The sequence below is a fragment of the Leucopleurus acutus genome, assembly GCF_964270905.1.
Source record: "Leucopleurus acutus genome assembly, chromosome: 11".
Taxonomy (NCBI): domain Eukaryota; kingdom Metazoa; phylum Chordata; class Mammalia; order Artiodactyla; family Delphinidae; genus Leucopleurus; species Leucopleurus acutus.
Window position 1 is genome coordinate 42,676,198 of NC_139152.1, and position 26,639 is coordinate 42,702,836.

Genomic DNA, 26,639 nt, shown 5'->3' on the forward strand with positions numbered 1-26,639 from the left:
GAGTTTGACCGAGTTGCTTCTGAACCTCTGGGATGGAGCTAGAGTTCCTTCCTCCCCACCCACTGCTGAAATCAGAGCACATGAAGCCAGCCCTGGCCCTGGGCATTGCAGCCAGGTAAAGAAACTCCATCTCCAGGCTTGGAACAGCGTGGAAGTTACATGCTTCAGCCTGAGAGTTGGCCTGGGACTTTGGGCGAGTTACCGGATCTTTCTGTGCCTCAAGGCTCTTATATGTAGAGTGGAGGTTATAATGACTTGTCACCAAAGGGCTGTTGTGAGAATTAATTGAGCTAATGCAGCGCTCCGCACTGTGCCTGGCCTTAATGTCATCATTATCCTATGTAATCCTCACGACCTTCCTCGTTTACAGCTGAGGAAACTGAGGCTATGAAGGTTAAGGTACTTGCCCAAGGTCACCAGCTGGTAAGTGGCTAAGTGGTACTTGGAGTTCAAGTCTGTCGGACTCTGAAGCCCGCGTCTGTTCCATGGCAGCACGCCCGGACTCCGCCCACAGCCTAGGCTCCCTGGCTCTCGGAGCCTCTCCCTCCCACTTCCAACCAGTTTGAGTTTTACAAGGGTGCAGGGGTGACCATGGCACCCTCAGGGCCAGAGAACTATCCTTCTGTGGCTCTCCCTCCAGGCTCACTGGCTTGGGGTAGATCTGGGCTGGCAGGTGGTAACGCCTTGTCCATGGGTCAGACAACAGTTTCCAGCAGAGGGAGCCTCTCCACCTTGGAGAAGACCCACCCCTCCATCCCTGACCATCTCCAGGGCCACTAGAGTCCTAGGCCGAGCCATCTCTCGCTCCCTCTAACAGCTCCTGACAGCCTTTCAGGCCACCAGCAAGGAAAGAATTCTAGTGGGCTGCCCTAAGTCCACGTGTCCACTAACACCCCCAGCCTGGCTCCTGCGGCTTCCAAACTGAGTCCCTGTCAGCAGAGGCCAAGGAACCCAGGACAGGGTCCCTGGTGGTGAAGAGCACAGGCCACGTCAAAGCCGCTCTGCTACGGCCCACAGACGTGGGTTTGAATCCTGACCCTGCCTCTTATCTCTGTGACCAGGTCCCCTCCCAGCCTCGGTCTCCTCCTCTGTAACATCTAATGGTGATAATATTTAATCGCTACTTCCCAGAGTTGTTGTGCGGCCTGAACAGCGGGAGGCCTGTGAGGCACGGAGCACCGCCTGGCTCACGGTCAGCGCCCGGTAAACAGCAGCTTTTGTTACTGTGCTGGGCGGCAACGGGTAAGGAAACGACCAAGGGGGCAGTTCCGCGGAGGAGGCCAGCGGACGTGTCCTTGGAACCCCATGGCCTCCCCTGTGATTCTACGATATTATTCTGGTGGCCCCTGAAGTGAAAACACACACTTATCCCGGACAGCCGTCTCAGGCCGGCTCCCATTCAGCTCTGCAGCCCAGCGCCCCGAAGCCCGGTCCACTCCCCATTACCATAGCGCTGATGGTACCTGGCAGACAGGGGCTCCTACAGAGGGGACTGCAAGGTTGGCTGTCCTGACGTACGCTGGGATGTCAGCCGGGCTGTGGGGACTCCTGGGGAACCCTCCCCTCCCTCCTGCGAGGGCAGAACCCGTGTCTGCCTCCCTAACCCCTATAGGTCTGTGCCGGACCCATACAGGCTCAATAAATGTGGATAGAAGAGAACGGAGTTCAGGCTCCACCAAGGTCTGGGATGCTTAGAGAGGCCATTAGCATCTCCCTCTTCTTTTTAGGGGCTTCCCTGGTTCCAGGAGTGGCAGTGACCCTGGCTATTCCAGGGCACAGCCTAGGAAACACCTATTGGGTCAAGAGAAGGCAAGGGAGTACATATATGCGGGGAGGACAGAAGGACAAGCGGGAGCTCGTTTGTGTGTGTCCCCTTTTTCCCAAACTGGGGCATCTTGACAGGATTCCCTCCTCTCTGGCAGTCATACTTTCCAAATGGTTGAAAACATCTATGGACCTTCCATCACACCAGCCACCAGGCCAGCCGTGCCTCTCCTCCTCAGAGGGACCACGGCTTCTCATGGTTAGGGAAGATAACTGCGTTTGAAGGGAGGACTTGAGGACAAGTCTTGGGGTTGGATGGACTCTGTAACATCCCTCAGAGTCACACAGGCAACGTCACAAGCGGACACAGGGTCAGCCAGGGGCCCTAGGGGCCTGCAGGCTCACAGGCACAGAAGTACACACAGGCCCACTGGTCCACAAACTTCTAGTCCCATACAGAGAGGCCAGCCATACAAGCACATATAAACACACCCCATCACACAGGTGCACAAACACACAGGTTCACTGACAAAGGAAAAAATAAAGACAGGGTCCCCCCACTCCCTGAGGTTCCTGGCCCCTCCCCTGCCCTTCCTATCCCCTGTGCCCCCAGCACATTGCAGTCCCCTGTCCAACCGGCTCCATACATAGCCTGTATGACGGTGGTCGAGGCTGCAGAGTCTGTCTAAACGTTGGGAGCAGCAGTTAGGGGGTTGAGGGAGCACCAAGCCTGACCCTCGAGTCCTCCCCACAGACCTAGGTATCATCCGTAACTATGAAATCCATGGTCCCTCTCAGGGAAAGGAGAGAGGTGGTGGGGACTTCCCTGGTGGTCCAGTGGTAAAGAATCCACCTTCCAATGCAGGGGACGTGTGTTCGATCCCTGGCCGGGGAACTAATATCCTACATGCTGCAGGGCAACTAAGCCCATGCGCCACAACTATTGACCTCGCGCGCCTCAACTACAGAGCCCACATGCCCTGGAGCCTGCGCACCACAACTAGAGAGAGAAAACCCACACGCCACAGCTAGAGAGTAGCCTGCGATCTGCAAAGAAGAGCCCACGCGCCGCAGCAAAAAAGATCCCTCATGCCTCAGTGAGGATCCCGCATGCCTGAACAAGGATCCCGCATGTTACAAAGAACCGCCACAGTGAAAGAAAGAAAGAAGAAAGAAAGAAAGAAAGAAAGAAAGAAAGAAAGAAAGAAAGAAAGAAAGAAAGAAAGAAAGAAAGAAAGAAAGAAAGAAAAGAAAGAAAGAAAGAAAGAAAGAAAGGAGAGAGGTGGGCAGCTAAAGTCTAAATTCTTCTTTGTGGTTGTTTCCTCCAGACCAAGCTTGGCTACCCCCCATCCCCTACATCCTACATCTGTGATTTGCCCTTGGGGACAAGGGGCAGAGGCCTGCGGATGAGGGAGTCTTGGAGACAAGAGCTCGCTGAGAGCCCTCAGAACCAGGCCCCCTGGCGCTGGGAAGGGCAGAGCCTAGGCACGGATGCTGGAGGGGTAGGAAAGGGGCAGGATTTGTGGCATTTCCCCTCCAGCTGGAAACAAAGGCACATTCCTGTGTCCAGCTCCAGCAATCTGGTCCCACCCACCCGAGTGGCTGGAGCTGAAGGAAATCCCGCTGGCCTCTGGCCTCACCCAGCCACTCAGCCTCTCTTTCAAACAATGTCTGTCCCAGCCGGGGCCATTACCAGCTCTCAAATCCTGGGGACCCCCTCCTTGTCCAAATAACAAGCCCTCTCCATTGGGGATGGTTCCTTTAGCTCCTCAGACTCTCTCCTCAAGCAGCAAGGGTCCCTGCAGTACCACCCAAGAGACAGCCAGGCCCTGCTCGTGCTTAAAGTGGGCAAAAGTCTTGATGCCCCTGGGAACTCCTGTGACATCCAAAACGCTCAGCCAGACCCTCAGCACATCTTCAAGTCCTGAGATTCAGTGGAGCATCCCCCCAAAACAAGATCATTCACCTCAGCTAGTGGACACATCTTCCTTTATTGCAGCAAAATGGCAACTCTAGGGAAGAGTGGAGGTACCACGCTTCTGACTTGGTGAAGAGTCAAGAGATACTGTGTGATACCAACAGAACAGGAACTGAAGGTATATTATTAAATTTACAAAAGAACAACATATGATCAATAATTAGAAGGGAGAGAACCTAAATGACCCAAATTCCGAAACTTTTAAATCTAGAGATAGGGCTTCCCTGGTGGCACAGTGGTTGAGAGTCCGCCTGCCGATGCAGGGGATACGGGTACGTGCCCTGGTCCGGGAGGATCCCACATGCCGTGGAGCGGCTGGGCCCGTGAGCCATGGCCGCTGAGCCTGCGTGTCCGGAGCCCGTGCTCCGCAACGGGAAAGGCCACAGCAGTGAGAGGCCCGCGTACCGCAAAAAAATAAATAAATAAATCTAGCGATAGCAGAAAGACAAATACTGCATGGGATCCCTTACACGTGGAATCTAAAAACAAGTCAAACTCATAGAAACTGAGAGTAGAAAAGTGCTTGCCAGAGGCCGAGGGGTGAAGAAACAGGGATAGGTTGGTAAAGGGTACAAACTTTCAGCTGTAAGGTGAATAAGGTCTGAGGATCTAACATATAACATGGTGACTATGAAACTGAGTCCCCCTAAAACCGAGTTCCCTTACCAAGTTTATGATTAATCTCTTTATCCAAAATTTATTCCCTTTCTGGTCCCCTCTGACCTCAATCCTGTGCTAACTGAACACTAATCAACCAGAGTCAGATGACTAAAATTGCAGTTGTTGATAACATCGTTCATGACTAAAATTGCGATTATAAATATCACCATTAACGTACAAACTTCAGGCTGTTTCTCCGAGGCAAGATCAGCTAACAGACCCCTAATCCATGCACCAACTAGCCAGAGAATCATAAACCAGAAACATCCTGACTCTCGAAACTACGATTAAGAAATGTCACAGAGGGCTTCCCTGGTGGCGCAGTGGTTGAGAGCCCGCCTGCCGATGCGGGGGACACGGGTTCGTGCCCTGGTCCGGGAAGATCCCACATGCTGCAGAGCGGCTGGGCCCGTGAGCCATGGCCGCTGAGCCTGCGCGTCCGGAGCCTGTGCTCCGCAACGGGAGAGGCCGCAACAGTGAGAGGCCTGCGTACCGCAAAAAAAAAAAAAAAAAAGAAATGTCACAGAAATGTCAGAAGACGATGATTAATCCCAGCCTCTTTGTTCTTCCCCTTAAAAAAACCCCTAACTCAGAGACAATGTGGGAGTGGATCTGAGGCTTGTCTCCTTCTCCTTTACTTGCTGCCCTGCAGTAAATCCTTACTTTGCTGCAAACTCCTGCTGGCAGAGTTGGACTTTCTGCGTGATGGGCCCACAAGCCCTTTGCTCAGTGACAACTATAGTTGATAACACTTGATTGTATAATTGAAATTAGCTGAGAGAGTAGCACTTAAATTTTACTCACCAAAAAAAAAAGGTAAATATGTGGGGTGATGGATGTGTTAATTAACTAGATGGGAAGAATCCTTTCACAGTGGATATGTATATCAAATCATCGCGATGTACATTTTAAATATCTTTTGGTAAAATCTTGCATCTGTTTAAAAATTGAAGTATAGTTGATTTACAGTGTTTATACTTTAAATACCTTACAATTGTGTTTGTCAGTTATACCTCAGTAAAGCTGAAAACAATCTAGAGATAGAAGTGTAAACATATTATCTAGAGTTATAGAAGTAAATGTCAGAGAAATAAATAGCTTTGGGAAGGGGACGGCCCCAGCAAGAGGGTCTGGGGATGGACACAGTCACTTCTCATTATAAACTCTTCTGCAGAATTTTTAAAGTGTATTTACTCTGTGTGTCTTTAGGATTTCCTGAGTTATTTTCAGAATGGCTGCCTCGTGCCTCCAGGTCCTCTGCAGTGGCTCTGCATTCATCTGTACAACAACCCCTCAGAGAGCTATTCATAGAAGAGGCGGTATTTAGGGCTCCTCTCCGAACAGGTAAGGAAACTGAGGCCCCTGTCACATAGGCGAGCCTCCGCCCTCCTGGAGACTCTCAGTTCACGCCCTTCTCCTGCCTCACAGCACAGTCTCCTTCTCTCAAAGCCAGACAGATGTGAGAGTTTCACAGCTAGAGGAGAATGTTCACAGGTATTTTGCTTTTATTTGGAGAATGTGGTAGAGATGGAATTTGCAGCCCCTTTTTACAGGTGTGGAAGGTGAGCCTGGGTGCTCTCCTCCAGCGCTGGGGCCGGTTTGGAGGAGGAGAGTCAGGGCCTCGAGGAGGCCCGTGGGGAGGGGCAATCCACAGGTTGCTGGACTGCCGAGGAGGAGATGGGACTGGGGCAGCTTCTCAACAGAGCCCAGGCCCCCGAGGCATCGTGCGGGCACCGTCTCATCTCAGTCTCCTGCCCTGTAGTGCCATCCCTTTCCTAAGAGCTTCCCCCCTGAGATGAGTCATCCTCAGGGCTCCGGCTGGGCAAGGAGTGGACAAACCCATCTAGGGGACATCCTGGAAGAGCTGGAGAGGAAGAGGAAGGTGACTCAGTGGCTCAAAATGTGGCCTCTGTCTGCCAGCCTCTTCCTGAGGTGCTGGACAGAGCTCTGGCTGCCCTACCCTCCCCAAACATTAGCAGTGGCCAAACTGTCTTTTCACCTGAGCTGTGGTGTCAGGGCCCAGGACCAGGTGGTTTCCTGAATCTTACAGCCAAAGGAGATAACACAAGGCTGGGAAGAACCTTTGGGAGGATCCGGTCTAAGACAGGCCGGAACCAAGGCCCCACGCCCCCTGGTTTACTGTTCTCAGGACTCCATGGTAATGGAGTAATGGTGGAAGGGTGTCTCTGGCCTGAGCGGAGGAGACCTAGGGAGGGCACGTCCTCTCCCTGCAGCCCTCAGAGCTGAGACTCTCTCCTCTGTGTTGAACAGATGGATAAATGGAATTCATAGGAATCTGCCCCACTTCTTCCCTAAAGGAGATCCACAGTTCTTCCTCCTTATGTATCCTGTTCTACTGTTTTCATTTGAAAAACTCCCTAGGTTGCCTGATCTAAATCTCCCACTCTCAATTTAAATGGAGCAAAGCCCACCTCACCCTCTGCTAACCGTTCCACCCTCCTTGCTTTGCTTTTTTTTAAAAAACTATTTATTTATTTTCTTTCTTTATTTGGGTATTTTTGTTTGTTTTTTATTTTTGGCTGCGATGGGTCTTGCTGCGGCGTGCCAGCTTCTCTCTAGTTGTGGCCTGAGGGTTTTCTCTCTCTAGTTGTGGCACGCAGGTTCCAGGGCGCGTGGGCTCTGTAGTGTGTGGCATGTGGACTCTCTTGTGGAGGCGCGCGAGCTCAGTAGTTGTGGTGCAAGGGCTTAGTTGCCCCGTGGCATGTGGGATCTTAGTTCCCAGACCAGGGATGGAGCCCACATCCCCTGCCTTGGAAGGCCGATTCTTTACCACTGGACCACCAGGGAAGTCCCACTCCTTGCTCTTCCTTCCCACTCATCCCAGTGCAGAACTGGCTACGTAATTTGTGGGGCCCAGTGCAAAATGCTGGGCCCTTTTTTCAAACATGATTAAGAATTCCAAGATGGTACCAGCAGAGCATTACACCGAGCGTGGTGTCTGTACAGGCTGGACACCCACGAAGCCGGCCCTGCCCTAGTATTAAGAGCAATGCTTGAACTCAATATTCATAGCTTGTCCTGAAAGGCCAAGTTGTCCAATCCCCTGCCTTCATGTCACCTGCCTTCCGTAGGTGAGAATCTCCTTGAAGTTTCACCCCACATACCTTTCCTAGGATCTCCAGGCCTCTGCTTCACACACTGCTGGGAAATTCTTCTAAATGTCTAAATCTAACTAGGTCTTGGCCCTTTACGTCTGTTTCCTCTTATTCTGTCCTCACTGTGTATGGGGAACAGCTGGTCCTTTTGAGTGATTAATCCTTGTAGACTTGGACGCAGCCTGTAATTCCTTTTCCCTTTCCTCATTGGGCTGAGTCTCCAGTGCTTTCTCCAACTCTGTGTCCCTCCTCTGATGCCTTCCCCAGGTTCTCTGTGTTTTGTGGAAAGCATGGAGTCCACAGGAAGCCCCAAAGCACACCCGTCAGGGTCCACAGGGCTCCATGCTCTGGGGAGGTGGGGAGACTCCAGCACTGAGGAACAGCCAGCCTGCATCGGGCCCCGTCTTCCTCCTCCAAACCCTGCTCTCCTTTTATCTGTTTCATGAACTCTTCCCAGATAAAGTCCCCCATCCCCACGGACTCTCCCCAGCGATGCTCAGTTCTTGTCCATCTCGATGTTTCTGTTCTCAGTGTGTGTTTCAGACGGAATGCTTCCCTTGGGGAAGCACCCCCCCCTCCACCTCTCAGGACACAGATCCGTGGGCTGGGATTGGGAAGGGTTTATCCTAAACCACAGCAAGGCATGGGGGAGAGTGGCTATGAAAGATGGACGCCAGCCACACTCCCAGTTCTGCAGCTAATAGTGTGCTGAAGCGGCCACTATAATCTGAAAGAGCAGATACTGTAATCCCATAGTACTTCCTATTGGCTGCAGGACACAGTTCTGCCCTGACACTGAAATTTGGGTGTGCCTTGGTTCTGGAATTCACCAGGCTCACAAGTCGTGAAGCAGCTGTGGGTGGGGGCTGGGAAGGGTTTCAGCAGAGGAAGTGAGGTCAGTCAACAATTGATGCTCGTTTGAGCCTTTAGTCATTGTCTCCCCCAGCCTCTATTCCTGTCGGAGAGGGTGTGGGGGCCTGGGAGGGATGCCCTGGCCCATCTTACAGAATCCCCATCTTAGAGCAAGACACCTTAGAAGTCTGCTTCTGCTTCTAACACCAACATCTTTCCACCTGGCTCTGAGGCCATCACCTCCCCAACCTTTTCATTTATTAATTTAATTAAACACTGTCATGGAGGTCCTGTGCCAGGCTCAGCCAGCTAGCATCTTTGCTATGAACTGAGATAAGCATCATGTCCCTTCCTTCTCCGGACAACCCTATGAGGCTGGCACTGTTTATTATGCCCATTTAGCGGATGGGGGACTGAGGCACGGAGAGGTGTCACTTGTCTAGGGTTATACAACTGCTCTGGATTCTGACTTCAGAGTCTTTGTGGATAACCTGAGGCTAGGGATGAAGCGGAGTCCTGCCTTCAGGGGCTCACAGTGGTTGGAGCAAAGCAAGACAACAAGGTCACTGTTCTGAGCCCAGGCAAGGGCATGAGGAGGAAGGGTTTGCTTCTCTCTCCAGGAGAAGCCATTCTGCTCCCCTCCCCAAAGCGCCTTGTCCGCCTTGTCCCAGCAGTGTCCTGAGGGAGGCTCCCCGTCCCCAGCTCTAAAGCTCCACTTGGTGGGGTGAGGGGCCGGCCTCGAAGGGGGCAGTCCACGGCAGCTCCCAGCCTCTCCCTCCATTCTGACCGCCCGTGGTGCAGAAAAGGCATCCCACCGTCACCCCTGACTCAGAGCTGCCCCATCTGGGCCTGTTTACCCTGCGCTGAGCGCTGAGCAGTGAGAGGCTGCGGAGGGGGGCGAAGGGGCCGAGGGAGGAGGCTGAAGGATTTGGACAGAGGGGGGAGTCCCGGGGGGGGGGCGGAGCCGAAATATTTCGCACCCAGCCAGCCCCAAAGTCTGCCCTTGCTTCTGAGCCTTCTAGAAGGAGGAGCTGGAGTTTTGGGTGGGAAGACAGGTAATTTCTCTCCATTCTGCCCTCCCCGCATGTCGCTCCCTCGGTGCCCCCCTACCCGTCCAGGATTCCAGGCCGCCCCTCAGCGGCTCTGAGCAGGGAGGGGCACCTCCACCTTCACCCCTCCCCCGGCCGGCCCTCGTACGGTGCCTAGCGTCCCAGCACTGGCTCCCACGGCTCTGGGCCTGAACCCCGCGAGACCCCCGCGGCCCAAGGCCAAGGCCCGCCCCCTCGGGGAGGCGGATGTGGGAGGCTGGGGGCGGGAGCGCGGCCTTGATCCCGGGCGGGGGCAGCCGAGGGGGATGCCGCCCTCGGGATCTGCAGCCGCGCAGGGGAGGGTCCGGCCCTGAGCCCTGGCGAGGGTCGAGCGGGCGGCCGTCGGCTAGCTGGGCAATAGGAAACGGTTTATTAGGAGGGAGTGGTGGAGCCGGGCCAGGCAGGAAGACGCTGGAATAAGAAACATTTTTGCTCCGGCCCCTTTCCCAGTCCCGGGAGGCCGCCGCGCCAGCCGCGCCGAGCCAGCCCCTCCTCGGCCCCAGCCCTGCCCGGGGCCGCGCCCGGACCCCAGACCCTGGCCCTCTGTCCAGCGCCCGTCGTGCGACCGCGGCCGCCGCCGGGGAGGGGAGGAGGCCGCCTGCTGCACGCTCGCGCCGCGCTGCCCGCAGGGCAGGCCCAGAGGTGAGTCGAGGTCCGTGGGCCGGGCCGTTGCGGGGGGGGCGGCTGACCCCAACCCCAGTGGGCCCTCCCCATGGCATATCCCAGAGAGACCCTCAGAGAGGTCGCTGTAGGGTCAGTCCCAGTTCCTCGTAGTGCAAGCCGCCCCTCGCCCTCCACCAACATCTGCCCATCACCCCACCTAAGACTGGAGGGGGCTGGACCGAACCCGCACTGGGAATCAGAAACCTTTGCTCCTGGGGCCCGTCACTTAGCTTCTCTCATCCTCATCCATAAAATGGGCGGAAGGATCCCTGCCCTCCTTCATTTACAGAGAAGGGGGTCACATGTCCTTCCAGGAACCTGGATTGACCTGGGGGTGGGTGTCTACTCCCAGCACTGTTGAGCCCATCTTTCCCAGACCAGTCCTGGCTGCTCTTGCCAAAGGAATCTGACACTACAACTCCCTCCTCCAAACCTCAGTTCCAACCCTGTGTGGTCAGATAATCCCCAATGCACGGACTTCCTTCAGGATCCAGGTCAGAGGGGATCCCAGTCTCCCTCCAGCCTGGGACCCCAGGCTTTCAGTCTGCCCTGGAGGTCAGCCTGGAGACCAGTGCTGTTATGACCATCCCAAGGCTGGCCACCCACCCCCTCTTTTCTTCTCTAAGGACAGGGGCAGAGTGGACCGTAGCTCTCACCCTCTCTATATGGGCAGCTTCTGGCTGAGTCAGGGTCTGTCTGACATCTCTTACCCCTTACTGTTTGTTTGGCCTGGTACCTGTCCTTTCATCTTATCAGGTGGTTAAAAATAGCTACCATTTATTGAGTACTACTATGTAGACACTTAGATACATTTTTGTCATGTAATCCTGGCCACAACCTAGCAGAAGAGGTGTTATTATGTCCATCCTACAGAAGAGGAAAGAGATTCAGATTTGAATCACTTGTCCAAAGCTCCATGGATGGTTGGGTGTTTAGTGACATTTATTACGTGCTTACTGTGTACCACTTAGTACTCTGCTAAATAATTTTACTACATTATACCTATGAAATAAGCACTATTATTATTCCCCATTTTTCATAGGGGAGCCGAAGCCTCAGAAAGTTCAAGTAACTTGCCCCAAATCTCATAGCCCTAAGTGGTAGAAGCAGGATTTGAATCCGGGTCTACATGATCCAGAGACCACAACCTGGCCTCTGTGCTGTACTGTGCCGCGTTTGCATGCTGTCTGAGATCCTAAAATCCAGACTTGATGCTACATCCCAGCGCTGTGAAGTGATGCGGATGAAAGTGCTTTGTGACAGTTAAGGGGCAGCCCAGGATGAGCAGCTCAGTCTGGTCCTCTGCTGATGGTCCTCTGCCGATGTGCAGAGCAAGGCGCTTCCAGCCCCATGACAGTCACTGCTGTGCTGAGCCACTGCTGCTGCTGGGAGCCGGTTATATCAATCCTTCAGGTGTGCTGGGGAGAAAGGGATTGACATCCACCTTCTGAGCACACCTCTACTCTGCTTCTCCCCAACTAGGGCTAAGCCTACAGCAAACAGATGATTTCTAAACAAACCCGCATTTGGGCAGCAGGTGATGACAGTTGCAGTCTGCTCATGCAACCCCCGTTGCTCCTTTTCCTCTTTTGAGGGACGTACCTAACACCAAACAACAGCAGAAATAAAATGACCAAGTGAGGATTTATTACCAGCAATTTAAGCTGATCAAGACATACCTGGTGATTCTGGGCAAGAAACCTGACATCCCCGAGCTTCCGTTTCCCTATTGGATTGTCGTGAGGACTAAATGAGATCAGCCATCAAAGTTCGGTACTTAGCACATAAGTATTACTCAGAGGAGGTTAACTCTTATTACTAAGAATTTCACAGTGGTGAGTTAATATTTGAAATTAGTTTAGCATTTGTGATTTCTGGCTTACAACTGTGTTGCTTCAGTCAGCAGGAGATCTTTCAAGAAGTTCTGTTAGACATGAAAGGAGTCCGCCAGTCCCCAGGAGTCTGTCTGTGGTAGAGTCAGGTCTCAGGGCGAATCAGGCAGGGTCAGCTCGGAGCTGGGACTGATCTGGACTCGGCACCCTCTTGTACCTAATCTTACGCCAGGCCCGGTTAGAAATTGGACCGTCGCAGTTTGCCTCCACTACATTCCCAGGATTAGACCAGAGGCGGATTCTGCAAATGCTACCAAGCCCTCCCTGCACTGTTCCTGGGCCCCAGAGGCTGGACACGTCCTGAACAAAGCCCGCGCCCTGCCCTCCCTCCGCCGTGTCTCTGAGTCCCTGGTTTCAGTGTTTAGCCTTGTCTGTCCCTTCTCCAGTAGAAGGGGGGAGAGGTCCCCGGGTAGGAATTAGAGTCCCTGCCCCCTGCACTCCACTCCCACTCACCCAGCGGGGTCCTGCCCAGTGAAATGAAAGCACGGGGACCAGTCAGCATTGTGTAGGACCCACTTCTCAAAGTGTGGTACCCACACAAACTGATCAGAATTACCTGGGGATGTTTTTTTAAATGCGTGTTTCTTACTGGTCCCAATGGACTAAATCAGAATCTGGAGTGGGGGTGAGACCAAAGAACGTGCATTTCTAATGAAGCACTTCAGGTGCTTCTGCTGAGGAATTGTGTAGGTGAGAGGGTGCACTGGAGCACAGAGAGGTGACAGCATGGGTAGAGGGTTCTAGAAGGCTGCCGGCTGTCATCCTATTGTTACCCCCTTTTACTTCTTGCTGCACACTCTCTCCCTAGCTGCTCTCTGGGCAAAGACTGCCAAGGATGGATTCTCGCCCTTACCCCAGTGGGCAAATTCAGCTTGTCTGGGGCTCCCTCTCCAGCCACCAGTCCCACTGTAGAGTGCTTGCCAGACTCCCCACTGCCTTCTGGGAGGGGCAAGAGGCAGGAGGTCAGGCAGAGGCTGGGGACACAGCTGCAGCAGCCCAGGGCTCCGTTTCCTCCCCCAGCCCTGGGCCTCTGGGGCAGAGGAAGCCCAGGCAGGAAGGCCAGAGCTGCCACCAGCCAGAGAGGCCCACGAAGCGCCCCCCTCATCCCCCCACGAGTCATCCTGCCCTCAGAGCCTCAGCATCATGGATCTTCATTTGGCACCATTCGTAGACTAGGGGCCTTCTGCAGCCTATGTGGCCATATGCCCAGCCCTACCAGCCTTACCATGTCATGCCAGAAGACACTGCCCCTCCCTCGTGGCAGCTGCCCCTACCTGGGGATCCAGTCCCCAGGCACACACCTGCATACTCTCCACCATTCAGAAAGTCCTTCTTGCTGTCTGACCTCAGTCCTTCTTGCTGCAGCCTCAGCCCTAATCTTCTCATTCTAAACCTTGGAGAAATGAAGAAGGGTGTGGCTTCTGAAGCACTGGATGGTTTGGGAGCTGAGATGGGGACTGTTATAGGTCAGAATTACTCCCCTAGTGCTCTCCACCAAACTTCTGGAAAAGTTCAACCAGCCACAGAAGGTCAAACATTCAACATCTAAGTATGTTTCACTTCCCTTCGACATCACTGGCCCTACCCCCACTCTTTCCCAGGACGGCAAGGAGAGAGAAGGGGGCCGGGGAGTGGCTCAGAGAGGGCGTCTTATACTCTGATGAGGGTGCAGAGAGGTTCCTTCACACCTGGCACAGCCCAGCACTGTCCAAGCTTTGTATGGTTGTTACAACCCTGAGGGCTCAGACATGGGCTGCCACCCTGGATTGCGATATGGAGTAGAAAGACACTGGACCGGGAGTCTGGACACCCGGGTGGTACTCCCGGTATTGCCACTGAATCCTGCCTGACCTTGCACAAGCCTCCTCTCCTGACTGAGCCTTAATCCCCACCTTCTCTAAAATAAGAGCTGGGCTTTGTGATTCACGAGGTTTCCTCCTAGGACTCCATCGTGGGGGTGCCCCAGCCCCGGGTGGCCCTGCAGACCCTGTAGCCACCCCAGCCTGCCCTGAGAATATGTCCTGCTCCCTGCTTGTGCGTGACTCCTGCCTGTTCTATCCAGACCCCAATCTAAACAATCTTGATTCCTGTTCCCAGCTTGGCGGGACCCTGAATGGCAGGAAGTGAAGACAGGAGACTGTTTATGTTTGAGGCAGCCAGGCCGGGGGGGGCGGGGGCACTGGGAAAGGGGTGGGCAGGGGTGGAGGCTGCGAAGGGGTGGGCAAGGGGGCAGGGGACAGAGGGTGGTGGTACTGCTGAAGAGATGCCCCTTCTACCCTAGTCCCGTAGTCTCCTTCCGCCCTCTGCACCCTCCAGTCTGCACTCAGCAGCAGGAGATCTGGGAGTCCCCCGGGCTCTCAGTCACTTAAACATGGCTCCCCACCCTTTACCCCTAACAGGATGGTTTCCATGGGGAAGTGAACCAGGACTTCCCCTGCAGGCCCCTCCCCAAAGCCAGACACAGGGAGGAGGGAGGAGGCCTCCCTGCCCCCCCCACAAAAAAACTCCCAGTGATTTCCTCTGGGTGGGAGGGACCCACGGTCAGTGGCTGAAAACACTGAAGGGATCACATTTCATAGATGTTATTGCACCCCTTCTCCTCTCCAGGGACCATGACCTTGGACCCTCCCAGGAGAACCCTTCTGATGCTACTGACGGCCTTGGGCCTGACCCAGGGTGAGTACTGGGGAGCGAGTATGGAACAGGGGCCTGGGTGGAGAAAGGGCTACCTGGGCTCAGCTCTTGTTGGGCTGAACTTGAGGAGCTGGGGAGGAGGGGGACTTAGGATCTTGGCTGGAGGGTGGGAGACGGGCTCAGTGAGACTAAGCTCCCAGCTACCCCAACCCTCCCGTGCTGTCCTCCTGACCCAAACCCGCAGACTGCTGCTCTGTCAGACTCCAGGGCGGGACCTCTATCTGGGGGTGCGGGCCTGGGAGAGCCCTCAGAGTTGGGGCTGGGGGCTGGGCTGGGCCTGGCACTGGGAGGGGAGGTCCTAGGCTCAGGGAAGGGACAGAAGCCTGGTTCTCCTGGTGGCAGCTGCCCCTGGCAGGGATAAGTCACTGGAGGGAAGGATAATCTGAGGATGGAACTGAAGGACCAAGGCCTCAAAGATTTGAGAGCTCAGAAGCTGGGGTGGGGGGGGTGCAGGGGGCAGACCTGGGTATTAGGCTCATTCTGGGGAGTTGGGCCCAGAGCAGCTGAGCTTCCAGTGTGTCTCCCAGGCGACCCCGTGAAGCCCTCTCGGGGCCCGCTGGTGACCTGCACTTGTGAGAACCCACACTGCAAAGGGCCTACCTGCCAGGGGGCCTGGTGCACAGTAGTGCTGGTGCGGGAGGAGGGCACACACCTCCAGGAACATCGGGGCTGCGGGAACCTGAACCAGGAGCTCTGCAAGGGGCGGCCCACCGAGTTCTTCAACCACTACTGCTGCTACAGCCCCTTCTGCAACCACAACGTGTCCCTGGTGCTGGAGGGTACGTCCAGCTGCTCCAGCAACCCCTCCCTGTCTTCTCAGACTCCGCCCTCCCCGCCCTGCTTGCCTCTCCTGCTCTGGCCTGGAGGGCGGGGGAGGCAGGACCCTGGGATCTGACTGGCAGAGTGGCAAGGTGGGGGGCGTCTGGCCTGGTGGAAGCTGGGTCTCAGTGTCCCTCCTGTGCCAGCCACCCAGACTCCGCCAGAGCCGCCGCAAGAAGATGGCCAGCTGCCTCTCATCCTGGGCCCTGTGCTGGCCTTGCTGGTCCTAGTGGCTCTGGGTGCCCTGGGCCTGTGGCATGTCCGGCGGAGGCAGGAGAAGCAGCGGAGCCTGAACAGCGAGCTGGGCGAGTCCAGCCTCATCCTGAAGGCATCCGAGCAGGGGGACAGCATGCTGGGGGTATGGGACTGGGAGAACCGGGGACACAGGGTGGTGAGAGTAGACAGGAGGCACAGAGCCAGAGGGGACCCAGAGTGGCAGGTAGCCGAGAAGAGCACAATGGCAGGCGCTCAGAGGTTTGACGGGGTGCTGGACGGGAGGGGTTGGTGAGTGAGAAGCCTGGAGAGACACAGCAGTGGGGCCCGGGTCGAGGAGGGAGAAACGGGTTGGGCGGGTCGTGGCTGCCTCTCAGTGGCCTCTCGGTACTCCCAGGACCTCCTGGACAGTGACTGCACCACCGGCAGTGGCTCAGGGCTCCCCTTCCTGGTGCAGAGGACAGTGGCGCGGCAGGTGGCTCTGGTGGAGTGTGTGGGTGAGCAGTGGGTGAGCCCGGGGGATGGGGACCAAGAGCTCCCATGAGCTTGGAGGGTGAGGGAGCTCTTGGCCTCCGGCGTCACAGGTGGGGCCAGGCCTGGCTCCGAATGGGAATGCTGCTGGCCAGGGAGGGCGTTGGAGGTGGGTCAGTGCCAGGCCCTTCTGCAGGAGCTGGGCTGGAGCAAGGGGCAATGGGGGCGGCCTGCCGGCTGCCTTTGGGTCTGGATTAAGTTAAAACATAAGCATCAGAGGTTCTGCAGATGAAGGCGGTGCAGCACAACGATGGGGACTCTTCTGGGGATTACTGTGCCCACGGGCTCTGTGTGTCCGGTATGTGACCCCCTCCTTCCTCTCTGGCCGTCGGATCAGGAAAGGGCCGCTATGGCGAGGTATGGCGGGGCCTGTGGCACGGTGAGAGTGTGGCCGTCAAGATCTTCTCCTCGAGGGATGAACAGTCCTGGTTCCGGGAGACTGAGATCTACAACACGGTGCTGCTCAGACACGACAACATCCTAGGCAAGCGGGAGGGTGCGGTGCCAGGCCCCTGGCTCTCATCTCCCCGCACTCAGGGCTGGACCGCCACCTCGCCTCTGGACACTGACCTAACCCTGAAGGACTCCCAGCCGGCCCTCAGCTTCCTCAGCCCTCTGATTCCAGCTTCCTCTCTGACGAGCCTCCACCCCAGCCCCAGCTTTGCCCTGACCTAGTGCATCCTCTGTCCCCAGCCCTGACCCTGACCCGTCGAGCCTCCTTCATCCCTAGACCCTTGGTGAGCCACCTGACCCTCCGCCCACAGGCTTTATCGCCTCGGACATGACGTCCCGCAACTCAAGCACGCAGCTGTGGCTTATCACGCACTACCACGAGCATGGCTCGCTCTACGACTTTCTGCAGAGGCAGACGCTGGAGCCCCAGCTGGCCCTGAGGCTAGCCGTGTCCGCGGCCTGCGGCCTGGCGCACCTGCACGTGGAGATCTTCGGCACGCAGGGCAAGCCGGCCATCGCCCACCGCGACCTCAAGAGCCGCAACGTGCTGGTCAAGAGCAACCTGCAGTGCTGCATCGCGGACCTGGGTGAGCGGGGAGGGGCGGGCCCTTCGCGGGGGGCGGGGTCCGTGAGCTCCTCCCCTTCCACGCGGTACTGCCTTTGCTGGTTTGGATGCCTTGCGTCGGTGAGGACACTGATTGGCGCTTTAAAACTTACAGACGCGTGTTTGGTCTCATCTCACCTCTCCAAGAGCCCCACAGGTTGCCTTAACGTTCTTTTCAAGCCCACACCAGCCGAGCTCCAGGAGTTAGGAGAAAGGGGCAGGGAGCCAGCAACCTGGGTTCTCGTCCTGGCTTCGCTGACTACATCGCTCCCCGTCACCAGGACTTGGGGTTCAGCTCCGTGCAATGGGCATCATAATGCCTGCCTCCCCTACTCACACCTCGCTGGGTTCTTGCACCTAGAGGGCACCACACAAGCACAGTGTAACTGGGACAGTTATTCTCCCCGTGGCTGCTGTCTGCCAGCCCACCTCAGGGCGGGTCTCCATGTGCCGGCCCCTCTTACGTCCTACCATCTCTCTCCATCCCACCTCACCCCCGGACCCCAGCCTCCCAGGGGCCACCCTGTCTGTGGGCTGGGATGAGTGGCAGGAGTGACAGGCCCGGTACCCACAGGCCTGGCTGTAATGCACTCCCAGGGTAGCGACTACCTGGACATCGGCAACAACCCGCGCGTGGGCACCAAGAGGTACATGGCCCCCGAGGTGCTGGAAGAGCAGATCCGAACCGACTGCTTCGAGTCCTACAAGTGGACGGACATCTGGGCCTTTGGCCTGGTGCTGTGGGAAATCGCCCGCCGGACCATTGTCAATGGTGAGGCTCCCCCCTGCACAGGATAGGGAAAGGGGAATAGGGTGGGTGGATAGACAGGCAGGAGATGGGACTTCCTGCCGCGGCTGGTGCCCATGGCCTGAGAGGCTGTGGTCAGACCTCCCATATTCCCTTTACTGCCACTCACCAGCTGGTCCAGCTGAGTGACCTTTTAAGGTTCATCTGAGTCCGATTCTGGCTGTGAAATCTTGGGTAAGTGACAATAACAAAAGTATTAAGAGCGGCTAACATTTATTGAGTTTCAATCTGTGCCAGATGCCACGCTGTATACACGTATTATCTTATTGAATCGTTCTTTGTTGGCAGGGAGGTGGTATTGCTTAGTGGTTAAGAGCGTGGGCTGGGCATCAGACTGCCTGAGCTCAGTTCCTGATTTTGCCGTGTGCAAGGTACTTAACCTTCCTGTGCCTCAGTTTCCTCATTTGTAAGATGAGAATAACATAACTTCTAGTTGTTGAGATAATCCGAATAGGGTATTCAGGGCAGCATCTGGAGCTGTTCTGTAGCTCAGTAAATATTAGTGGCAATTCCTGTTGTAATGACGCCTGCTTGACACAGTGTCATCCCCATTTTACAGATGAGGGGATTGAGGCACAGAATTACAGCTGTCTAGAGGCAGCACTGGGGTCTGAAACCAGGCAATCTGACTCTGGGGGCTCAGTGCTCTTTATCTACCTCTCCGGTCCTTGGTTTCTTTGACCGCAAAAACGCGGGATATAGTAGCGCTTGCAGTGCCTGCTTATTACTGCCTTATTATTATTAGCCAAGCCGTGCAGCATGCGGGATCTTAGTTCCCCGACCAGGGATCGAACCCGTGGCCCCTGCATTGGGAGTGTAGAGTCTTAATCACTGGACTGCCAGGGAGTTCCCTGCTGCCTCTTTATTACCGTGGGTGCCACAGGGGACTCAGATTTGGAGGGGCTGAGAGCAGGCGGGGGGACCTCGTTCCTGATGGCCCCATATAGGGGGCCGCCCTGTGGCTGGTGCCCTCCCAGCCCTGGGGTGGATGGGTGTTGGGTGATGGTCTGGACCAGGTGGGGAGGCGATCAGTCTTTGTGGAGGCTGTCCATGGGGAGAGGCTGCTGGGAGTCCCGACAGGTTGGGGACCACCCTCTGGATGGGCTCAGGTCCCTGCCCCTTCAGACATGAGCTCTAGAGGCTGGGGCTGGGGAAGGGGGCACCTGGAAGGAGCCGAAGGCCCTTGGACCAGGCTTCAGGCAGGAAAGGGAGGCTGGACCAGCCTGAGCTGAGGGGGAGGACGATTGCCGACTCCTGGAGTGGAGGGAAGCTCTGTCAGCCCCACACAGATTCGTGGCGCATTATAAACACTGTAATCTGGTGTCAGCCCCGGCGCTGATTAAAGGCCCATTAGACACGCTCAGGCCTCTGTGCAGCACTGATTAGGGCTCGAGCAGCACAGGGGCTGGCCTGGAAGCCCGCCACGGGGAGCACAGCTGGCGTGGGCCCTACCGAGGTTGCGGCTGTGCTGTGTGGCCGCGGCTCCCAGCCGGGGGCTGGAAGCAGGGTGTGGCCTGGGGCGCTCTTCTGGGGTCTGGCCTCTTCTGCCCCAGCGCCTGCAGCTCCACAGGCATCATCTTCTGAAAACTCCTGCTGAGGACCACGTACTTCAGATGACGAGGGGAGGGGGCGCTGCTGGCTGAAGGGGTCAGCAGAGGCCTGTGCCACCCCTGGGAGTGGATGGATGTGATCTGGACCTGGGTGAAAATCTCTTTCTCTTAGGAGATGTGTTTTCTCCCCCTTTCCCTCATTCCACATCCTCATCCAGCAGTCAGCCAGCCTCCCTTCCTTAAGTGTAGCTTGGAGGTCAAGAGCACGGGCTTTGGTTAGACTTTCTGCGCTTAAATCCTAGCTCTGTCACTTACTACCTGTGTGATTTTAGACAAGTTTCTTAACTCCTCTGGCCTGAATTTCACTGCTTTTATAAAGTGCAGCTAATAGTATTGCTTACCTCATAGAGTTGTTGTGAGGATTTAATGCCATGCAGTTAGGACAGTGCCTGGCACATAGTAAGTGCTCAGTGAACATTAGGTATTTGGGGGCATCTGTGATAGTTGGGGCCTGGGAGCAGTACCCAGGCCCTGGGTGGGAGGCAGCTGTGGAAAGACTGGAGCAAGATCTGGCCTAGGAATACAATGAGTTCAAGTCTTGGCTCTGCCATTACTAGCTGTGTAACCGTGGGCTCAACTTCTCTGAGCAGCAGTTTCTTCATCTGTAAAATGGGTCTTTGGGTTGCTGTGAAGACCAACAAGGTAATGCATGTAAAGTGTTTGTGGCACGATGCCTGGCATATATGGTAAATGTAAAATAAATGGCAGTAATTATTATTATTTATAAATATGTTTATTATATTATGGTGTCTCTCTCAGGGGTAGCAAGGCCAGGCAACTGGTTTCCTGGACCCTGGGACAGAGGGTGGGCAAGGCTGTCCTCTGGGTGGTATTGGGCCTCCTTGAGGTCCCAAGTGACCGTCCCATTGCCCTCCATCCCTAGGCATCGTGGAGGACTACAGGCCACCCTTCTATGATGTGGTGCCCAATGATCCCAGCTTTGAGGACATGAAGAAGGTGGTGTGTGTTGACCAGCAGACCCCCACTATCCCCAACCGGCTGGCTGCAGACCCGGTAAGGCCCCTCTGGTGGGGCTGGGATGGCGTGGGGTGGTGGCTCACAGCTGGGATTTCTGAGCCCAGGAACTTGTGTCTGGCCTCTGCTTCACCTGGAGAGATTCTGGGGGACAGATTCCAGGGTGCTTCTCTGGGTACTCCCTCCCACGTCCCTGCCTGTGGACCTCCGGGACCCTGTGGTTATTCTGGTAACCAGAACCCTTCACCTCGCCTGAAAAGTCAGAGGCTCTCTGCTGCATTTCCTGCCACGAAGTTGTTGTTGTTACTCATTTCTGTTCTTTCTCAGAACACTCCATATACTTATACAGGACACATGCATACGTGTATATAGACACACAGGGGCATGCACGCGCTGCTACACAAACACACACTCACAGGTACACACACATGCACATATATGCCAGACTGTTGACCCCATGAAGAGGAAAAGCATGTCTCCTTTGCTGACCCTTTTCTCCCTGTTAACCTGTCACAGTGCCTGGCACACAGTAGGTACTCGATAAATGTTTATGGAAAGACTTAATCCACGTACACATGTGTATACATGTATGTGGACACAGACACGTGTATATTTCTGCACAACAGACAGAGCCACGAAAAGCCACTCATATGCACTCCTGTGCGCACACACACACGCTCTGGCTCGGGAACCGGCTCGAGCTCTGAGGTGGAGTGAGGCTGGCTCACTCTGGGACCGCTGAGACTCCTGGGATAGGTTCCTCCCTAGACACATGCATTTTGAGGACGCAGCCAGGGTTGGTGGAGGTGCTGGGAGCCACTGCCCTCTACACTGGGGTTCCGCTGCAGATAGGCACGTGGGAGCCCCGAGGCCTGCAGATCTCCCCTTTCCTGGATCTTGGTGGAGGTGAGGGTGGGGCGTACTCACTGAAGGGTGTCCCCGAAGATCTGAGTTACATCTCTCTTTCCGTCCTGCCTGCCTCTCTCCATCCCCTTCTCACTCCACTTCCTTCGTCTTCCATGTTTATCTTTCTTCCTCATCCTTGCCTGGTTCCCGCCACGCTCCCTCTTACCACCACTTCTGTCCCTCCTCTCCCCCTCCTTTTCGACACTCTCGTTTCCGTCTTCTCATCCTTTCTGTTCCGCTCGTGTCTCCCCACTGCTGGGCATCCTCCTCGCCTCTTCCTTTCCACCTTCCCTGATCCGTGTCTCTGCTTTCTCTCCTCTGCTTCGCTCTCCCTCCCCCCAGGTCCTCTCAGGCCTGGCTCAGATGATGCGGGAGTGCTGGTACCCAAACCCCTCTGCCCGCCTCACTGCGCTGCGGATCAAGAAGACACTACAGAAGCTCAGCAACGGTCTCCAGAGGCCCAAAGGGATTCACTAGCCACAGGCCTGAAGCCTGACTCCCCTCCGCCTGCAGTGTGTGTGGTGGGCAGTGGATGGTGGCCTGTCTGGGTAGAGGTTCTGTGAGTGTGTGTGCTGGGGAGGGGAGTGCCCCTCTGTGGGCAGCTGTGCCTGCCCAACTCGGCCCCCAGCCCATCCAGCCAAAAATACAGCTGGGCTGAAACCCGATCCCCGCACCCGCCGCGCGCCGTCTGGCCTGCTCAAAGCAGCAGGATCCCTGACGCCGGGTTCCCCGCCGCCTCCCACGCCCTGGGTGCACCCCCCTACCACCCCCAGGACCTGATGCAAAAGAGGCCTTAGAGCCAGGGTGGCCTGCACTTTACCCCCTGCTGTCAGTCAACCCCACTGCCCCGCCAGAGCTGCCAGGGTGGCACAGGGCCCCGTCCAGCCTTCAGTAGACACCCTGCCCTGCCAGGCTTTAGCCTCTGTCCCAAGCCCCAGACACCCAGGCCCATGGGTTTTTCTCCGTGGGTTTGTATCTCAGCTCCAGGCCGCCTTGGGCCTCTATCTCCTAGACAAGACCCCTGCTAGCTGAATGCTAGCTGCCCAAGAGAGCGGGCGGCCTGATCCTGGGCCCCTGCTCCACTCCCCTCCTAGCTGACTTACTGTGGCGTTAAACCCAAGGAGTCTTGCTGCGGGCGTGGCAGAGTCATAGGCCAGTGGAGAGGTGGCAGGTCAGATGGGCAAGGCCCAGGACTTTCAGAATAAACTGAGAGGATGTTGGAGCCAAGCATGGCCGCCGCGGAAGGGCTCAGCTGGGCGTCAGGAGACCCAGGGTCTGGTCCGGGTGCTCGCTCTACAGGACAAGAAGGAGGCCTTCGCTGGCCCAGGACCTTTGTTTCTTTATCTACATATTGAAAGATTTGTAGATGAAGAGTTGGTCCTGATGTCTTTTGAGGTGTTTTTCTGCTCTAAAGTTCTTTGAAATGTTTAGCCTGTGTCAGAACTCAGTTCATCAGTCCCTTGTACTCATTGTGCCCCAGCCCCTGGCAATTTGCCTCAAGATGGAGATTTGAAAATAACTTTAGCTGAGGCCAAGGGTGTCTGAAATGCCTCCTAGTTTACTTCTGCGAGCTCCAGTTCCGGCCGTAACCCATGCCTGTGGCCATCCTCGGGCTCACACAGCCCTGGGCCTTCTGGCAGGCAAGCCAGCCCCTCACCTGCTCTATAGCTTCGCCTTCTCTGCCCAGGGCTGAGAGGAGCCAGGGGCCAGCTTCCGGCAGGGCCTCAAGGCTCAGAAGAAATCTGGCTCCAGCCAGCAAGCCTGCAGCACCCAGGTTCCTGCTCCCCACTGGCCCCTGGCCCAGGCCCACACCCTTGGCCAGGCCCCAGAGAGTGTGTGTCTAGGAAGAACCTGGTGGCTGGAGAGAAACACATGGAAAGTTCGGCGTCTGGAAATATCGAGGGTGTATGTCCATGCGCTGAGGAGGTTACCCTGAATCCTAGGCGGGTAGATGGGCTGGAGGGTGATGGGGCTGGAGGTGGGGCCTGAGTGTTGGTGGGGAACAGAGCTCAGGCTAGGGACATGACAGCCCCAAGCTTGGGAAGACCTGGCCTCACAGCCCTCAGCCTGGGACAGGGTGGAGAAGGACCCTCAGTTGTCCACAGGAGATTAAGGAAACACAGCCTCCTTCCCCTCCTGCTGGAAACGCCCCAGCACAGCCTCCCTGGCCGGCTTCTCGGCTTCTCGAGTGTTTCTTCCTTCCACCGTCAGAGAGGCACCTTCCCAGGCTGCCTCCCAGCATTGTGCAAGGCCCGGAGGAGAACCAGGAAGTGAAACTGGGTGAAACAGAAAGCTACATGGACCTTCCACGTTCCCACACCGTCGTGGGTCACTCTGCTTCCCGATAGTGTCACGTCTTCTGGTCACTGGAACCCACCTAGCCCAGGAATCAGGACACTCCTCAAGGGTTTTATCTCCACTGGATTTGGGGGTTAAAAGTCTCCTGAGACTCCACAGCCAGAAACTGAAGGCAGCAGCTCACCAAAGGCTGGAAAATCCCTAAGAGGAGAAGGTCTGAGGCAAGAGGTGGAGTGATGGGGGAGGGTTGAGGGAAGGGGCCGGAGTTGGGAGTACAGCTGTGGCCAGGGAGAGGAGGAGGCATTGGTGAGAGCCGTCTGCATAATGCTTCTGAGTTCAGGACGGTGTTCCAAGGCCGAAATTACAGTCTCTTAACCTGGAGATACTCTTCGTGGGAGCATTTAGCTCGTGCTTAGCACACAGTAGGTCCTCAATAAAGCATGGTTGAAGGTCCGGAGCTCCTGCTGAGTCTTCGCAGGCCGGTGCCTCTGCAGTGGCCCATCGCAGAGGGAACCAAAGGGGACGGGGAAGGAGAGGGTTCCAGGGTATCCTACCCGGGCTTTGCCCGTGAGAGACAAGTCACAGCTGGCGCAGGCCCCTGCTTGGAGCCAAACCTCGGTTCCCACCGCCGGCTGGGAGTAGCCTGCTCGCGGCGCCTCCGCATCGCCCTCTGCTGGCCGAAGGGCTACCCAGCGGCCGCCTCCCGCCCCGCCCCGCCCCCGCGCGGGGATCGCCTGTTTTTACCCGCCCAGGAGCTCCCCACCCGGCGCCCGCGTGCGTGAGCTTCCCTACGCTTCTGTTCTGTCCCCCGAAAACCACATTTAGAAAGGAGCTGCGTCCTCACTCAGAGGCAGCTTGGACCCGCCCGCCTTAATTCCCTGTTCTCAATCCCCTCCTCAGATGGGGCCCCCGCCTTGCCTGGAGTCAGTCTTCATCCTCAGAATGAGAAGGCGACCGCCATCCTCGGGATCCCACCTTGGCGTCCTGGGCGGGCTCAGACGGCACCCTTCCCTCTCCCCACGGGAAATTGAGGGCGGGGACATACCATGGGGGAGGCAGGTACTGAAAGAAGACAAGAGGTGACTTTTCCATTTGACCGCCCAGCCTAGAAGATCTGTGCCTTTGCAGTAGAGGCCCCCTTAGGGAGCCACAGAAAGGGGTACCCTTGGTAAAAGGGTATCCCAATTCGTTTTACCACGAGGACCTGCCCTCCTCCCAGCAGCCCCCAAGGCGGCCTCAGGCCTGGAGCCGGCTAGGACTGTGGATGCCAATGTCCATGGACCTCCACAAGAGACAGTACCCTCCTTCCCAGAGGACCTCTTACACCAGCTTTGGGGAAATAAGAGCGTTCCTGGCGTCCCGCAAAGGCAGCTTTTCCCTTCCTCCCATGCCTGCCAGTCCCTGGTCCTTAAATCCCCACCCTGATGTCCACATTATGGTTGGCGTGTGGGCAGAAGGTCTGTAGGAATAGTACGGAAAAGAAATCACAAGAAGACAGGCTGGGATCTGGAAAAGAATTGGCTCGTTGCCCTCCAGAGTCGGTGGGAGGTCGCGGCATCTAAGCCCCTACCTCCATGTAGAGCCTCAGGGAACCTGCCTGCCTTTGAAAGAAGAAAACCCATCACCTTCTTCGCAGCTTTGTTTTGCTTTCCTGGGGGACCCCAGGCTCCAATTGCCTTATCTACATAAAGAGGGAGAGGACCATTTGTGTGGTAAGGACTCTCTCTGAGGGGTGATGAGTGTCTGTGTAACGCGTCCAAATGAGAGTGAAGCTGGTTCCTGGAGTGTGAGCTTTGATGCTGAGGACCACGCCCTCCCCTGCCAAGGCCTTGTGGTACCCAGTTCTCCCTATTCTCCCAGTCCCCATTCTCCCTCAGTCCTGCCCCGCATCTACCCTCAGAGGGTGGCTCTTCTCCCTCTAGAGCCTCTCTCACATCCAGATTAACAGACCAAGAAGTGGCAAATCCCCATGCCTAGAAGATCCAGCCCCAGGGATGGAGCGGAGGGGTGCACGTCCTGAGTCCGGTCTCCCAGGGCGGGGACCGATGCTGACTGTGCAGTCATCACTCCGGGTGGGCGACTCTTGGAACGAGCTGCTTCTACCAGGGCCACGTTCAGATTGCTAGAAATAGAGACAGAAGACTTCTTGTCTTTGCATATGATCTGCATAATGTCATAGACACACAGTCTATTTTCAGGCAGCTTTCAGGTTAAAGTGTTGTCACTGCTGCCCTGCGGGTGTCACGTCTGGATGAGTCTCTTCTCTGTTCTTTTCCACCCACCCACTCTCACTGACCTAGATCCCCAACTGCAGGAGCAAGTGGTGAGGTGGGGGGCAGAGCAGGCTTGTCCGGGAAGCCGGGGGGTGGGGGTGCAGGGCAAGAGGCACACTGGCATTTCCTTTACTACCACCAGCACCACCAAAAGCAGAGTGGGGCTGCTCAGGGGCAACTGATAGGCAGAGGCAAGGAACGGGAAGCAAGGTGGCCCACATTCTGTGGTACACAAACCTTTCCCGCCTCTTCTACCAGAACAGCCAGTTCCCATATGGTTGGTTCAGTCTTCTGCCAGTTTGACGGAAGACATCTAGATAAACCTGCTCCTCTCGGCCACCATAAAGCTGGCTTGGCCCAGCTATCCGTCTTGGACGTTTACTTTCAGCACTAAGACTTGCTCTTAGCCTCCTGTGAAATCTGCCCCTCAGTCTGTCCCTCT

The 26,639-nt window shown here is 56.1% G+C and overlaps 1 protein-coding gene across 1 annotated transcript; it reads left to right on the forward strand.

Moving 5' to 3' along the window:
• The first annotated feature begins 10,000 nt into the window (after nucleotides 1–10,000).
• ACVRL1 (activin A receptor like type 1) lies at nucleotides 10,001–22,330 on the forward strand. The gene is made up of 10 exons (XM_082849233.1): nucleotides 10,001–10,100; nucleotides 14,621–14,689; nucleotides 15,235–15,486; nucleotides 15,673–15,884; nucleotides 16,137–16,236; nucleotides 16,608–16,766; nucleotides 17,035–17,310; nucleotides 17,902–18,099; nucleotides 20,629–20,759; nucleotides 21,969–22,330. Exons 2-10 carry the CDS (start codon nucleotides 14,626–14,628, stop codon nucleotides 22,101–22,103), a joined length of 1,527 nt encoding a protein of 508 aa, XP_082705359.1. The 5' UTR covers nucleotides 10,001–10,100; nucleotides 14,621–14,625; the 3' UTR covers nucleotides 22,104–22,330.
• Nucleotides 22,331–26,639: the final 4,309 nt, after the last annotated feature.

What these genes read in the sequence shown, in the direction of transcription:
- ACVRL1 (XM_082849233.1), top strand. Translation starts at nt 14,626, where the DNA reads ATGACCTTGGACCCTCCCAGGAGAACCCTTCTGATGCTACTGACGGCC. An exon ending in AGGGGGACAGCATGCTGGGG is followed by an intron (nt 15,885 to 16,136) that starts GTATGGGACTGG and finishes CGGTACTCCCAG; the next exon opens with GACCTCCTGGACAGTGACTG. An exon ending in GGCTCTGGTGGAGTGTGTGG is followed by an intron (nt 16,237 to 16,607) that starts GTGAGCAGTGGG and finishes CCGTCGGATCAG; the next exon opens with GAAAGGGCCGCTATGGCGAG.